The sequence below is a fragment of the Amphiprion ocellaris genome, chromosome 3, assembly GCF_022539595.1.
Source record: "Amphiprion ocellaris isolate individual 3 ecotype Okinawa chromosome 3, ASM2253959v1, whole genome shotgun sequence".
Lineage (NCBI taxonomy): Eukaryota > Metazoa > Chordata > Actinopteri > Pomacentridae > Amphiprion > Amphiprion ocellaris.
Window position 1 is genome coordinate 39,062,124 of NC_072768.1, and position 14,645 is coordinate 39,076,768.

General features: G+C 37.6%; 1 protein-coding gene across 1 annotated transcript in view; it reads left to right on the plus strand.

Moving 5' to 3' along the window:
• The first annotated feature begins 2,851 nt into the window (after nucleotides 1-2,851).
• The window catches only part of LOC111569225 (spondin-1-like), a 159,412-nt gene continuing 147,618 nt past the window's right edge, over nucleotides 2,852-14,645 (plus strand). Inside the window, exons 1-2 of the mRNA XM_055009128.1 lie at nucleotides 2,852-3,454; nucleotides 10,463-10,569. Of these exons, the coding sequence (XP_054865103.1) occupies nucleotides 3,229-3,454; nucleotides 10,463-10,569 (333 nt within the window). The 5' untranslated portion in view covers nucleotides 2,852-3,228. The remainder of the gene's footprint in view (nucleotides 3,455-10,462; nucleotides 10,570-14,645) is intronic.

Below are 14,645 nucleotides of genomic sequence, written 5' to 3' on the forward strand. Positions count from 1 at the left end.
CATTTTTGCATCTTTTTATGTCATTTTTCCATCTTTAAGTGACATTTCTGCATCTTTGGAACATTTTTTGCATCTTTTAGTGTCATTTTTGCATCTTTTATTGTCATTTTCCCATTTGGTACATTTTTACATGTTTTTGTGTAACTTTTTGCATCTTTTAGTGACATTTCTGCAACTTTTAGAGCCATTTTTTGCATGTTTTATTGACATTTTTGCATCTTTTTTGTGTAATTTTTCCATGTTCTTGGGTCATTTTTATATCTTTTCGTAACATTTTTGCATCTTTTAGTGACATTTTTGCAGGGTTAGTGTTATTTTTGCACATTTTTGATCATTTTTGCATCTTTTAATGGCATTTCTGCATTTTTTTAGGTACATTTTTGCATCTTTTGGGATCATTTTTGTATCGTTTAGTGCCATTTTTTTAAACAATTGCAGAGGGTTAAAGCGTTATTTTACAAACAGGCGACAGGACGAGAAGATTTCACGTCAATATTCTCTGTTTGAATAGTTGCATGTTTGACTGCAGGAATGTCGTTTTCATTCTTAAAGATTTCTAAAAAAAGAGGAACAAATATAATAAAGGAACAAGCCTAATTTTTAAAAAAAGAAAAAGGAAAGATCATCCCAGTTGCTTCGGCTGAGTCTAAACTACACATTTAATATGAGACCTTAAACCCCAGAATTTCCATAATCCCTCATAGTTTTCTGTGCTCTAATAAAAGTTGAGGAGATGGAGGAGTGAAGGGGAGCAGTGATGGGCAGAGTGACAGTTTCACTAAGTAGCTTCACCACAAACAACCTGGAGATACTTTGGCGACACCTGCTGGAGGAAAAACTCTCCTTTCATGTGATTGTTTGTCTGCTGGAGCTGGAAAACAGAAGATGCACCACAAGTCCACGAAGAAATCTTTGCTTTTATTTATCCAATAAAACCACAGCGGTTTGCATCTTTTAGTGTCATTTTTGCATCTTTTTGTCATTTTTGCAGCTTTCTGGGTCATTTTTGCATCTTTTAGTGACATTTTTTCATCTTTTAGTGACATTTCTGCATCTTTTGGGTCATTTTTGCACCTTTTAATGATGTTTTGCATCTTTTAGCAACATTTTTGCATCTTTTAATGACATTTCTGCATCTTTTGTGTTATTTTTGCATATTTTTGTGTATTTTTTGCATCTTTTAGTGACATTTTGCATTTTTTAATAACATTTTTACAGCTTTTAATAACATTTACGCATCTTTTGGGATAATTTTTTGCGTATTTTAGTGACATTTTTACATCTTTTTGTCATTTCTGCATCTTTTAGTGACATTTTTGCATCTTTTAGTGACATTTTTGCAACTTTTTGTGTCATTTTTGCATCTTTTAGTGACATTTTTACATCTTTTGATTCATTTTTGGATCTTTTTGTGTCATTTTTGCATGTTTTAGCGACGGTTCATTTTCTGTAGCTTGGAAAATGTGTTCAGTTTGGAAAGATGATGCACCAGATGTCCACGAAGAAATCTGTGCATCTAATCAGCAGGGAGGTTTATCCAATAAAACCACAACAGTTTGTTCTGTGAAAGATTTATAAGCAATTAAATGAATTATCTGGGGAAGAAGCAGCTTAATTAACCATCTTGGAGGTGCTTTGTTGTTTCTATTAAATCAGAATGCAGCTCACATGTGCTTAGATGTGTCACATCCGAAATATTAAGAGATTTTCTTATTCTTTATCATAAAATGGAAGAAAGCAAAATATTTTGTGCCATTTTTTTCTATCTTTTAGTGACATTTTTGGATCTTTTGGGGTAATTTTTTTCATCTTTTTGGAACATTTTTGCATCTTTTAGTGTCATTTTTTTTTATCCGTTTGTGCATTTTTTCCCATCTTTTAGTGTAATTTTTCCATCTTTTAGTGTCATTTTTCTATCTTTTAATGAAATTTTTGGATTTTTTTGGAACTTTTTTGCATCTTTCAGTGTCATTTTTCTATCTTTTAGTGTCATTTTTCCATCTTTTAGTGTCATTTTTCTGTCATTTAGTGTCATTTTCCATGTTTTTTGGGTCATTTTTCGGTCATTTAGTGTCATTTTCCATCTTTTTTGGGTCATTTTCCCTCTTTCAGTGACATTTTTGCATCTTTTTTGGGTCATTTTCCCTCTTTCAGTGACATTTTTGCATCTTTTTGGAACGTTTTTCCAACTTTGAGTGACATTTTTGCATGTTTTGTGTAATTTTTACATCTTTTTTTCCATCTTTTAGTGTCACTTTTCTACCTTTCAGTGAATTATCTGGGAAATAAGCAGCTTAAATAACCATCTTGGAGGTGCTTTGTTGCCTTTATTAAATCAGAATGCGGCTCACAGTGTCACATCCGAAATATTTAGAGATTTTTTATTCATTATTTATCTTAAACTGTAAGAAACTGGCAGCAAAAATGCGGAAAAATGAACAAAAACCTTCGTGGAGTGCGTAAAAATCAAGGAAATTGTGCGTAATTTGGAGCACATTAACGTCTTGGTAACTACTCTGAGTGAACAGATCAGGAAATTCAATTATCTTAATGTTTCCGTGAATAATGGTGATTGTGCGTAATTGTGGAGCGAAAATTGCGCACACGAGATGCGGGTTAATGGATGTCATGGGTCACATTTAATCCCTTTTCCACTTTTAATACATCTATATAAATAAAAAACACTTTTTTGAGCCTCTAATTCTTTGGCCACAGAGTTGATTAATTTAAATCTGGCTGGATATTTCCCCCAGCGGCCGCTCCGTGTGTGAGGTTCACACACAGAAAAGAAGCGCGTGTGAGTTGCGTGTGCGTGGCTATTTGCGGGTGGGACCGACGCGGCTCCTGTCAGAGCGCGGAGCTCCGGTTTGGACCTCAGAAGTGAAGCAGATCCGGTGTTCGGCGGCTCGGGGCTGCCTCCCGGTTCCTCCCGGTTCCTCCCGGTTCTCCGTCGGACTGATCTGGGACCAGCAGCGGCTCCTCTCCCGTCCTCCTCCCTCCTCCTTCGGGTTTCTCTCCACTCCGGGATGGACTGTGCTCGGCTTCACCTTTCCCTCCGCCGGTGACGCCTCGGTGGGAGTTCCTGTGGGAGGGAGCAGCAGCAGCAGCAGCAGCTCCGCTCTCTTCGCTCTCTTCTCCCCGCTGGGTTCCTTTTTCTTTTCTCTGGGTTTTTATTTTTTTGCCAGCACCACCGCCACCAGCACTCATCTCCAGGGCTGCAGCTCCGACATGGGAATGCATGTGCATCTGCTGCTCCTGCAGTACTATCTGGTGTCGAGCTTCGTGTGCAACGCGGTCGCCTTCGTGGAGGAGCCGTCCGGAGGCAGGTCGGACGGCTACTGCGGGAGGATCCTCCGGGCGCAGACCCAGGGCACCCGGAAGGATGGGCACCACGAGTTCAGGCTGCGAGTGGAGGGAGACCCGGAGAGCTACCAGCCGGGCAGCACCTACAGAGGTTGGTGCTTCTGTGCTTTCTGTTTTACGCTCCGTTTACGCAGCAGCCGGTGCGTAAAAAAATCACCAAATGTCACCAACTGGACCCTTTGGCAAGTTGAGAAACTTAAACATTCCGTTTTTTATGCGCGTTTTATGACCAGAAACACAGATCTTTTCATTCTAAGCGTCAGAGATGTTAAGTTATAGCAGGAATCTGAGCGTTGAGGAAGTCCAGGTCTGATAAAGCTCCTCGGTGCTCCGCTGTCTGACCGATGTTCACTCCCAGAGGCGAAGAATTCACCAACAGTTAGACTGCTTTCATGTCATTGCACCAATTTTTTAAATTTAAAAACACATTTGAGTTGTGGTAAAAACTGACACCAGATCAGTTTTACATCCAACCAGGTGACACAATCTAGAGATGATTGAAATTTGACCAATTTTGGACAATTTTTGAGTAATTTTGGACAAAATTTCAGGTCCTTTTGAACATTTTTTGAATAATTTTGGGAAATACTGAGTCATTTTAGAATTTTCCTTTGTCCTTTTTGGATGAATTTGAATAATTTTGGGAGAATTTTGTGTAATTTTAGCGAACTTTCATGTCATTTGACCAATTTTCTTAAAAAAAACAAAACAAAAAAAACAACACATCTATGCTCTGGTAAAAACTGACACCAGATCAGTTTTACATCCATCCAAGTGTCACACTCCAAAAGACAAAAAAAATTGGACAAATTTCAAGACATTTTGGACAATTTTTTGAGTGATTTTGCCAATTTTGGAGTATTTTTGAGCAATTTTCATTAAGTTTTGCACAATTTTTGTGTAATTTTGGACCACTTTCATGTCATTTCACTAATTTTTAAAGGATTGAGTTCTCTTAAAAACTGACACCAGATCAGTTTTGCATCCATCCAGGTGTCACAGTCGCCCCAAAATTGGTCAAATTACATGAAAATGGTCTAAAATTACTCACAAATTGCATACAAATTTCTCAGAATGTGTCCATGACTTGACAAAATGACAAATTGTCCAAAATGACTGAATAAATTTGACTAAAAACTTCATAATGACTCAAAGAATGACACGAAGTTACTCACATTCTCCGACGTTAGATTGGAGTGGACATAAAACTGATTGAGTTCATCTTTAATGGAACTTAAATGTGTTTTTCATCCATTAAAATGAGTCAAAACAGTTGAAAGTTGTCCAGCATTAAGTGAAAGTTGTCGGGGAGTCTGAGTGTTGATGAAGTCCAGGTCTGAGGAGGCTCCTGGTGCTCCGCTGTCTGACCTATATTCACTTCCTCTGCTCTTCCTGCTCCAACACTCTCTGGATCTGGCTCCAATTAAGCCCACCCCGACACATTTACAGCCTCCAACCTGACCACATTATAGGGAAGAGCAGAAAAAAACACTCCTGATGAATTCAATTCAATTCAATTCAATTCAATTTTATTTATATAGCGCCAATTACAGTCAAATTGTCTCGAGACGCTTTACAGAACCCATATGCCTGACCCCCAGAGCAAGCCAAAAGGCGACAGTGGCAAGGAAAACACCCTTTTAACAGGGAAAAAAACCTCGAGCAGAACCCGGCTCTAATGTGGGGGAACCCATCTGCTGCTGGCCGGGCGGGTTGAGAGGGACAGAAGAGGTAGAGAGGTAGAGATAGAGGGACAGAGGTAGAGATAGAGGGATACAGATAGAGGGGTAGAGATAGAGAGGTGGGGGGGTGGGACACAAGGACCATAAAACACAGCCACACATCTGAAGCATCCAGCATCCAGCTCTGGGACCAGGGACACTCGGAGAAAGGACACAGAAAGAAACAGAGTGAATGTAATGCAATAATGGTATATATAGTAAATACATAGGTAGTTAGAGAAGGGCTCAGTGCATCAAGAGAGGTTCCCCAGCAGTCTAGGCCTATAGCAGCATAACTAGGGGCAAACTAAAGGGACGTCAAGAGGGGAAGTCAGTTGTGCAAATGAAAACACCAGCTCACCCCGTCAGGGTCACCCAGTCAGCCCTAACTATAAGCTTTGTCGAAAAGGAAGGTTTTAAGCCTGGTCTTAAAAGTAGAGAGGGTGTCCGCCTCCCGAACCCAAACTGGGAGCTGGTTCCACAGGAGAGGTGCCTGATAACTGAAGGCTCTGCCTCCCATTCTACTTTTAGAGATTCTAGGAACAACAAGTAAGCCTGCAGTCTGAGAGCGAAGAGTTCTGCTAGGATAATATGGTACTATCAGGTCTTTAAGATATGATGGAGATTGGTTGTTAAGAGCTTTATATGTCAGAAGAAGGATTTTGAATTCTATTCTAGATTTAACAGGAAGCCAATGAAGAGAAACCAATATAGGAGAAATATGATCTCTCTTGTTAACTCCCGTCAGTACTCTGGCTGCAGCGTTTTGGATCAGCTGTAGATGTTTCAGAGAGCTATTGGGACAACCTGATAATAAGGAATTACAGTAGTCAAGCCTAGAAGTAACAAATGCATGGACTAGTTTTTCTGCATCACTCTGAGACAGGATGTTCCTGATTTTCACAATATTTCTCAGGTGGAAAAAGGAAGTCCTACAGATTTGTTTTATGTGCGAGTTAAAGGACATGTCCTGGTCAAAGATAACACCGAGGTTCCTCACAGTAGTACTGGAGGCCAATGTAATGCCATCCAGAGTAACTATATGCTTTGAAAGCAATTCTCTAAGATGTTTGGGGCCAAATACAATGACTTCAGTCTTGTCTGAATTTAGTAGTAAGAAATTATAGGTCATCCAGGTCTTTATGTCCTTAAGACAATCTTGCAGTCTAGCTAGCTGATTAGTTTCATTTGGCTTCATAGATAAATACAATTGAGTGTCGTCAGCATAACAATGGAAATTAATACAGTGCTTCCTAATAATGTTGCCTAAGGGAAGCATGTATAATGTGAACAGTATTGGTCCTAAGACAGAACCCTGAGGAACTCCATGATTAACCCTAGTATGCTCAGAAGAGTCATTGTTGACATGCACAAACTGGAACCTGTCTGATAAGTAGGATTTAAACCAGTCCAGCGCTGTCCCTTTAATGCCAATAGAATGTTCTAGTCGCTGTAATAAAAGTTTGTGGTCGATTGTATCGAATGCTGCACTAAGGTCCAATAAAATAAGTATAGAGACCAGTCCATTATCTGACGCTATGAGAAGGTCATTAGTAACTTTCACCAGAGCTGTTTCTGTGCTATGATGCACTCTGAAGCCTGACTGAAACTCTTCAAACAGGCTATTCCTTTGTAAATGTTCATATAATTGATTTGCAACTGTTCTTTCCAGAATTTTAGAGAGAAATGGGAGGTTGGAAATTGGTCTATAGTTGGCTAAAACATCTGGATCTAGAGTGGGCTTTTTAAGTAAAGGTTTGATTACAGCAACCTTAAAAGCCTGTGGTACATAACCTGTTACTAGAGAGAGATTAATCAGATCTAACATTGAGGAATTAATTAAAGGTAAAGCCTCCTTGAACAGTCTAGTTGGGATAGGATCTAAAAGACATGTTGATGGTTTGGATGTAGAAACTATTGAAATGAGTTCAGAGAGATGTATGGGGGTGAAAAATTCTAAATATCCATCTGGTCTTACAGCCAATTCTAAAGTATCTGTACTCGATGATACATCTGTGACATTTGCAGGAAGGGCCAGATTAATTTTTTCTCTAATCATAATAATTTTATTTGTAAAGAAGCTCATGAAGTTGTTACTGCTCAAAGCTAAAGGAATACAAGTTTCAACAGAGCTCTGACTCTTTGTCAGCCTGGCTACAGTGCTGAAGAGAAACCTGGGGTTGTTCTTGTTTTCCTCTATTAAAGATGAATAATATGTTGTCCTGGCATTACCAAGAGCTTTTTTATAAATTACTAGACTATTTTTCCAAGCTACATAAACTTCCTCTAAATTAGTGGAGTACCACTTCCTTTCCAGCTTTCGGGACGCCTGCTTTAAAGTCCACAGCTGGGAATTATACCAAGGAGCAGGTCCTCTCTGAGATAGAACTTTCTTTTTTACAGGTGCAACACTATCAAGTGTTGTACGCAGTGAGGCTGCAGCATTATTAACAATATAATCCACTTCTGTGGGGGTAAAATTATAATATTTCCCTTCCATTATATCAGTAAGTGGTGCTGGACTAAATAGAGAGGGTATTATTTCCTTAAATTTAGTCACCGAATTGTCAGACAGACATCTACTGTAATGATATTTATTCTTAACTCCTATACAATCTATTGTTGTAAATTGAAATGTTATCATAAAATGGTCAGAAAGAAGAGGGTTCCGGGGAAATACTGTTAACTGTTTGATTTCTATGCCATAAGTCAGAACGAGGTCAAGGGTATGATTAAAACTATGAGTTGGTTTATTTACATGTTGAGAAAACCCAATTGAGTCTAATATTGAATTAAAAGCAGTCGTAAGGCTGTCACTGTCCACGTCAACATGAATGTTGAAGTCACCCACAATAATGACTTTATCTGAGCTGAGCACTAAATCAGATAAAAAGTCTGAGAATTGAGATAAAAACTCAGAGTAAGGAGCAGGAGGACGATATACAACAACAAATAAAACTGGTTTCTGAGCTTTTAAATCTGGATGAGAGAGACTGAGAGTAAGATTTTCAAATGAACTGTAACTAGGTTTAGGTCTCTGGTTCATTTTTAAGCTAGAGAGGTAAATTGCTGCCACTCCTCCTCCTCAGCCTGTGATTGGAGGAACATCACAGTTAGTATGACTAGTAGGAGTTGATTCATTTAGACTAACATATTCTTCCTGCTGCAACCAGGTTTCAGTCAAACAGAACAAATCAATCTGGTTATCAGTTATCAAATCATTTACTAACAGAGATTTAGACGAGAGAGATCTAATATTTAACAGACCACATTTAATTGTCCTGTTTCTTCGCTCAGTTGAAATAGTGGTATTAATTTTAATTAGATTTTTATGGTTACTATGTCTTTTGTTTATTTTTGAATTGTTTAATTTATTGAATTTTGGTGGTCGGGGGACAGACACAGTCTCAATAAAGCTAAGTGATTTACTGGAGGGTGACAGCTGAGAGGAAACTGCAGAGAGGTGTGGAAGACTACAACTCTGCATCCTGGTCTGAACTCTGGGTTGTCATGTCCCAGAAAGGAAACTCAGCAGGTTTTACAGTCCAGAGTTAGATTTTAATGATGTCAAACAAGCAGGAGTCACCTTGATTCGAGTCTCCCCACTGAGCTCTTTGTTTGCTGTAGATTTTTTAGTGACATCATGTTGGAGCAACCTGTAGCTGAACTCAGAGACCTGTGAAGGACGGCAGGGAAAAAAAGGACAAAATTAGAGGTCGTTTTGAATAATTTGAGGAAATATGAGTTTTTTAAAATCATTTTTTGGGAAGAATTTGAATAATTTTGGGAGAATTTGTGTGTAATTTTGGACACCTCGAGTCGTTCTGGGCAGTTTTTTGTCGTGGACAATTATTGAAAAATTTGGGATGATTTTTGTGTAATTTTAGCCAACTTTCACGTAGTTTGACAAATTTTTAAGAAAAAACACATTTGAGTTTTGATAAAAACTGACACCACATCAGTTTTACATCCATCCAGGTGTCTGTCTGAAGATATTTGAAATTTAACCAATTTTGGACAATTCATGTGTTATTTTGGACAAAATTTTTGGTCCTTTCAAACTTTTTTAAATAATTTGTATTTTTTTTTAGACAAATTTTCAGACATTTTGGGGCAATTTAATGTAATTCTGAACCCATTTTGTCATTTTGAGCAGTTGTTTTTTGGACAAATATTGAAAAAAATGGGATGATTTTTGTGTAATTTTAGCCAACTTTCATGTAATTTGACCATTTTCTAAAGAAAACAACAAAAAAACGCATTTGTGTTTTGTTAAAAACTGACACCAGATCAGTTTTACGTCCATCCAGATGTCTCAGTGTGAAGCTGATCAAAATCTGACCGATTTTGGACAATTTTAGAATCATGTTGGACAAAATTTCAGATCCTTTAAAACATTTTTGGAATAATTTGGGGAAATACTGAGGCATTTTCAAAGATTTTTTTTGTCATTTTTTGGATGAATTTGAATAATTTTAGGTGAATTTAGTGTCATTTTGGACGTCTTTTGTCATTTTGAACAGTTTGTTTTTAGCCATTTTTGACAAATATTGAAAAATTTGGGACGATTTTTGTGTAATTTTCACAACTTTCATGTAATTTGACAAATTTTTAATGAAAAACACATTTGAATTCTGGTAAAAACTGACACCACATCGGTTTTCCATCCATGTGCACAAATTTCAAGACATTTTGTACAATTTTTTGAGTGATTTCTCCAATTTTTTGATATTTTTGCGCAATTTTCTTTAAGTTTTGCTCAATTTGTGAGTCATTTTGGTGGATTGTCCAAATGTTGGGGCATTTGAGACAATTTTCATTTAATTTTGGTCAACTTTCCTGTCATTTCACGAATTTTTAAAGGACTGAGTTCGAGTAGAAGCTGACACCAGATCAGTTTTACATCCATTCAGGCGTCACAGTCACCCAAAAATTGGTCAAATTACATGAAAATGGTCTAAAATTACACACAGATTGTCCCAAGTTTCTCAAAATTTGTCCTTTACTTGACAAAATGACAAATTGTCCAAAATGACTGGAAAACTGATAAATATGACTCAAAATTGTTCATAATGACTCAAAGAATGACACTAAATTACTCACATTTTTTGTCCTTAGATTGTGACACTTGGAGTTGACATAAAATTGATTTAGTTCTTTTTTATCAGAACTTAAATGTGTTTTTCATTTTAAATAATGAGCCAGTGACATGAAAGTTGTCAAAAATGAAATGAAAATTGCTGCAAAATGTAGTTTTTCAGAGGAAATGCTGTGAGGCGGAGGGTCTCCTGAACTCTTTTCTGCAGGTTTATGCTCTATTTTTGGTGTTTTAGTGAGATGCCGAGCTGATTTGACATGTTTTTCCTCCCTTCTTCCAGTCGTCCTCTTGGCCACCAGCCCCTCTTATTTCCGAGGATTCACACTGATCTCGCTGAAGGAGGGCCGGGAGGGAACCGCGGACGACGACTACACCGGACACTTCCAGGTGAGACCAACGTTCAGGTTACAGGATGGAGAAGAGAACGATGAGGAGGGGATGGGAGGTAAACAGGCAGAGATGTGAAGAAGTCTTCTTCATCAATGACCAGAGTTCTACCTTCATCCTGGGAATATTTCCAGAGTTCCATAGAGATGAGTCCAGATTTATCACTTTTTAATGGACTTTTTCCATCATTTCTGAGCCTCAGAACTTCATCAGTCCAGCAGATAGAACCATGACATTTAGGAGGAAAAACTACAACTAAAATAACCCAAAAAGCTGGAAAATTACCACAAAAACTGACAAATTAACCACAAAGAGACCAAATCACCAAAAAAGACCCAAGATCACCACAAAAAACAGACAAAATATCCACTGAAAGAAGCAAAATTACCACCAAAAGTCCAAAACTATCACAAACAGAGGCAAAATCAACACAAAAATAGGTGAATATGCCACAGAAAAACACAAAATCTCCCCTAAAAGATGCAAAGTTACCCCAAGTTTTAATTTCAGGTCCTTCTGAACATTTTCAATGATTTTTGAGTCATTTTGGAAGATTTATGTAATTTTTTTGGACAAATTTTAAGACATTTGGGACAATTTTGTGTAACTTTGGATGTCTTTTGTCATTTTGAACATTTTTTGAGCCATTTTTTACTAATATTGAAAAAACTGGGGTGATTTTTGTGTAATTTTAGCCAGTTTTCATGTAATTTGAGTAATTTTTAATAAAAAACACATCTGAGTCCTGATAAAAGCGGAAACCAGATCAGTTTTACATCCATCCAGGTGTCACACTCTAAAGATAATTGAAATATGACCAGTTTTGGACACATTTTGAGTCATTTTGGACACAATTTCAGGTCCTTTGAATATTTTTGGGCAATACTGAGTCATTTGGAAGATTTTTGTCACTGTTTTCAAATTCTAAGACATTTGGGACAATTTTTTGTCATTTTGAACAATTTTTAAGCCATTTCTGTCAAATTTTGAAAAAATTTGGTCATTTTTGATGTAATTTTAGCCAACTTTCCTTGTAATTGAAAAAGTTTAAAAAACTAAATGACAATTTATAGATACACAAATGCAATGTTGTAAGTCTCTCTAAAATGCAGGAGAACTCGGTTTTAGTCTGTTCGTTCTTTCACTACGGTTCTGTGCCACTAAATCACCTTTAAATTGAAGGAAATAAACTATTTCTCCAACTGGTAGCATAATTTCTTTCCTCTAGAACAGCTTGTGCTTCACTGACAGCTGGTTTCAGTTTAAAAGTGAGCAACAACACGTCCCTAAACCGAGAACTAAACACAACTGAGCAGATTCAAAGCAAACTTTTGAAATTCTGCCAACAAAAAAAGAAAAAAGAGAAAATGCTAATTAGGTTTGGTTCCATAAATTCCTTTTCGGAGCCAATAAACTGGTCTGCAGAGTGTCGTCTGAAGGTGGCGCCGTGGGCTACATTAATAAACAGAGTAGAAGAAGACGGAAATGAAACCAATTGGTTGCCAGTAAAGCTCCAAGAAAAGGAAGAAACCAAAATCCTTTGGCACTTTTTGTTTCAAAATCAAGAAATTTTCATGTAATTTGATACATTTGTAATGGATGAAAAACTCATCTGAGTTCTGGTAAAAACTGACCCCAGATCAGTTTTACATCCATCCAGGTGTCTTAGTCTAAACACTGAATCTGGTTTCTGTTCAGAACCATTTCTTACTATAATTTTAGACAATTGTTGACTCAGAAATTGGATCATTTTCAAGCCATTTAGGACAATTTTCATTTCATTTTCAACAAATTTCCTGTTATTTTGGATCATTTTCGAGTCATTTTGCACAAATCTTGAATCATTTTCTATCATTTTTGAAACATCGTGCATTCATTTTGTGTCGTTCTGCAAATCTTCAGTCAGTTTGGATCATTTTTGAGCAATTTCAGGTGAATTCTGACTCATTTTGCACAATTTTCTGGTCACTTTCAACTAGTTTTATGTCAACGTGAATCTTTTCTCGTCATTTTGGATCATTTTTGAGTCTTTGGGATAATTTTATTGTCATTCTGGTTCTCGCCTGGATGGATGTAAAACTGATCTGATGTCAGTTTTTACCAGAACTCAGATGTGTTTTTGAATGAAAAATTGGTCAAATTACATGAAAATTGTGTGAAATTGCACAAAAAAGTCCCGAATTTCTCAATATTTGTCAAAAATGGCTAAAAAAATGCTCCAAAAGTACACTGTTGTCCCAAATGTCTTCAAATTTGTCCAAAAAATTACAAAAACCTTCCAGAATGACTCAATATTTCCCCAAATCATATTAAAAACATGTTCTAAAAGACCTGAAATTTTGTACAAAATGACTCGAAAATTGCCCAAAATTGGTTATAATTGGTCAAATTTCGATTATCTTCAGAGTGAGACACCTGGATGGATATAAAACTGATCTGGTGTCAGTTTTTACCAGAACTCAGATGTTTTTCCTCCTAAATGTCATGGTTCTCTCTGCTGGACTGATGAAGTTCTGAGGCTCAGAAATGATGGAAAAAGTCGATTAGAAAGTGATAAATGTGAGTTCTGGTAAAAACTTGGGGTAATTTTGCATCTTTTAGTGGAGATTTTGTGTCTTTCTGTGGTATATTTGTGGTTATTTGGGGTCTTTTTGTAGTGATTGTGCTGATTTTGCGCTGATTTTGCATCTGTTTGTGATAGTTTTTGACTTTTGGTGGTAATTTAGCTTCTTTCAGTGGATATTTTGTATCTTTTTGCTGTGATTTGGGGTCTTTTTTGGCAATTTGGTCTCTTTGTGGTTAATTTGTCTGTTTTTGTGGTAATTTCCACCTTTTTTGGTTATTTTAGGCATATTTTTTCCTCCTAAATGTCATGTGTCTCTCTGCTGGACTGATGAAGTTCTGAGGCTCAGAAATGATGGAAAAGGTCCATTAAAAAGTGATAAATCTGGACCCACCTCTATGGAACTCTGGGAATATTCACAAGATGAAGGTAGAACTTTGCTTTACTAAATAAACTAAAGTTATTGCAGATAAAAATGCAGCATGAGGACCCAGATCTGTGTTTTTTTGTGGCCTCTAATGTGGGTGTGACGTCATTTAGCCGAGCAGATGTTAATTAAAGACGCCCCGGTGGAGCCGTTGACCTCTTGTAGCTTCAGAGCAACACTTTAAACTGTTTTTCTAACAAACAAGCTGCTGCTGTTCGGCGGACTGGAAGCTCAGATGTGGCAATTCAGCAACAAAGGAGGGAATAAAATAATGAGAATGTAAACAGACTTCCAGAGGAGACTCCAGAGTGTCCTCAGTATTAATGAACTCATTTACAGACCATGGAAGCAGAAAACAGAACTTTACCAGTCGGTGTTGGATGTGCTGCTTCCTGTAGATATGATCTGATCTGTGCTGAGTTTGGAACAGGAACTGTTGTGTCCAGATGAAACAGACCTCGGAGGTTTCTGAGAGTCCTTTGGGCTAATTCGCGTTTCGTGCATGACCGCTGTGGATTGTAAAGTGAAGGCACATGTGCTTCTCTTCATGCCGCAGTAGGTCGTTGTGTTTCCTCGCTTTACCACTCAGGAGTCCTGTGGATGCTTCTGAAAGCCTCGCTGTTCGTTTTTTACTGAGGACAGCAGCTGGTTCCAGATCATGATCATTCCCTGAGTTGTGCTGAGCACATTGGGCGGACGTGGCACGGGGTTCCTGGAGATTTTAGAACTTCCTGCTGGGTTTGGGTTCAGTAGATGTCCAAATCAAATCAAGTCCTGCAGCTCCTATTTCAACTACAACTCCTCATGAAAAGTGTTTTGTTTTAAAGCTATGGCCTTTTTTTTAGTTGCAGTGTGGACAATCTAGAGTGGATGTTGGCTTCTTTACAGTAATCCACATAGGTCCTGGCAAATTTGGACGGATGACAAAATTTACACAAAGTAAACATGTGGAAAGCATGAATTGGACTTAACTCCTGCCTGTAGCTCTGTGAGGATGTTTTTAATATAGTGAAATGCTAAATAACGTTAGAAATGCACATTATCTCAATGGATAGATGGTAACGTTGGTTATCAATCAATTATCCA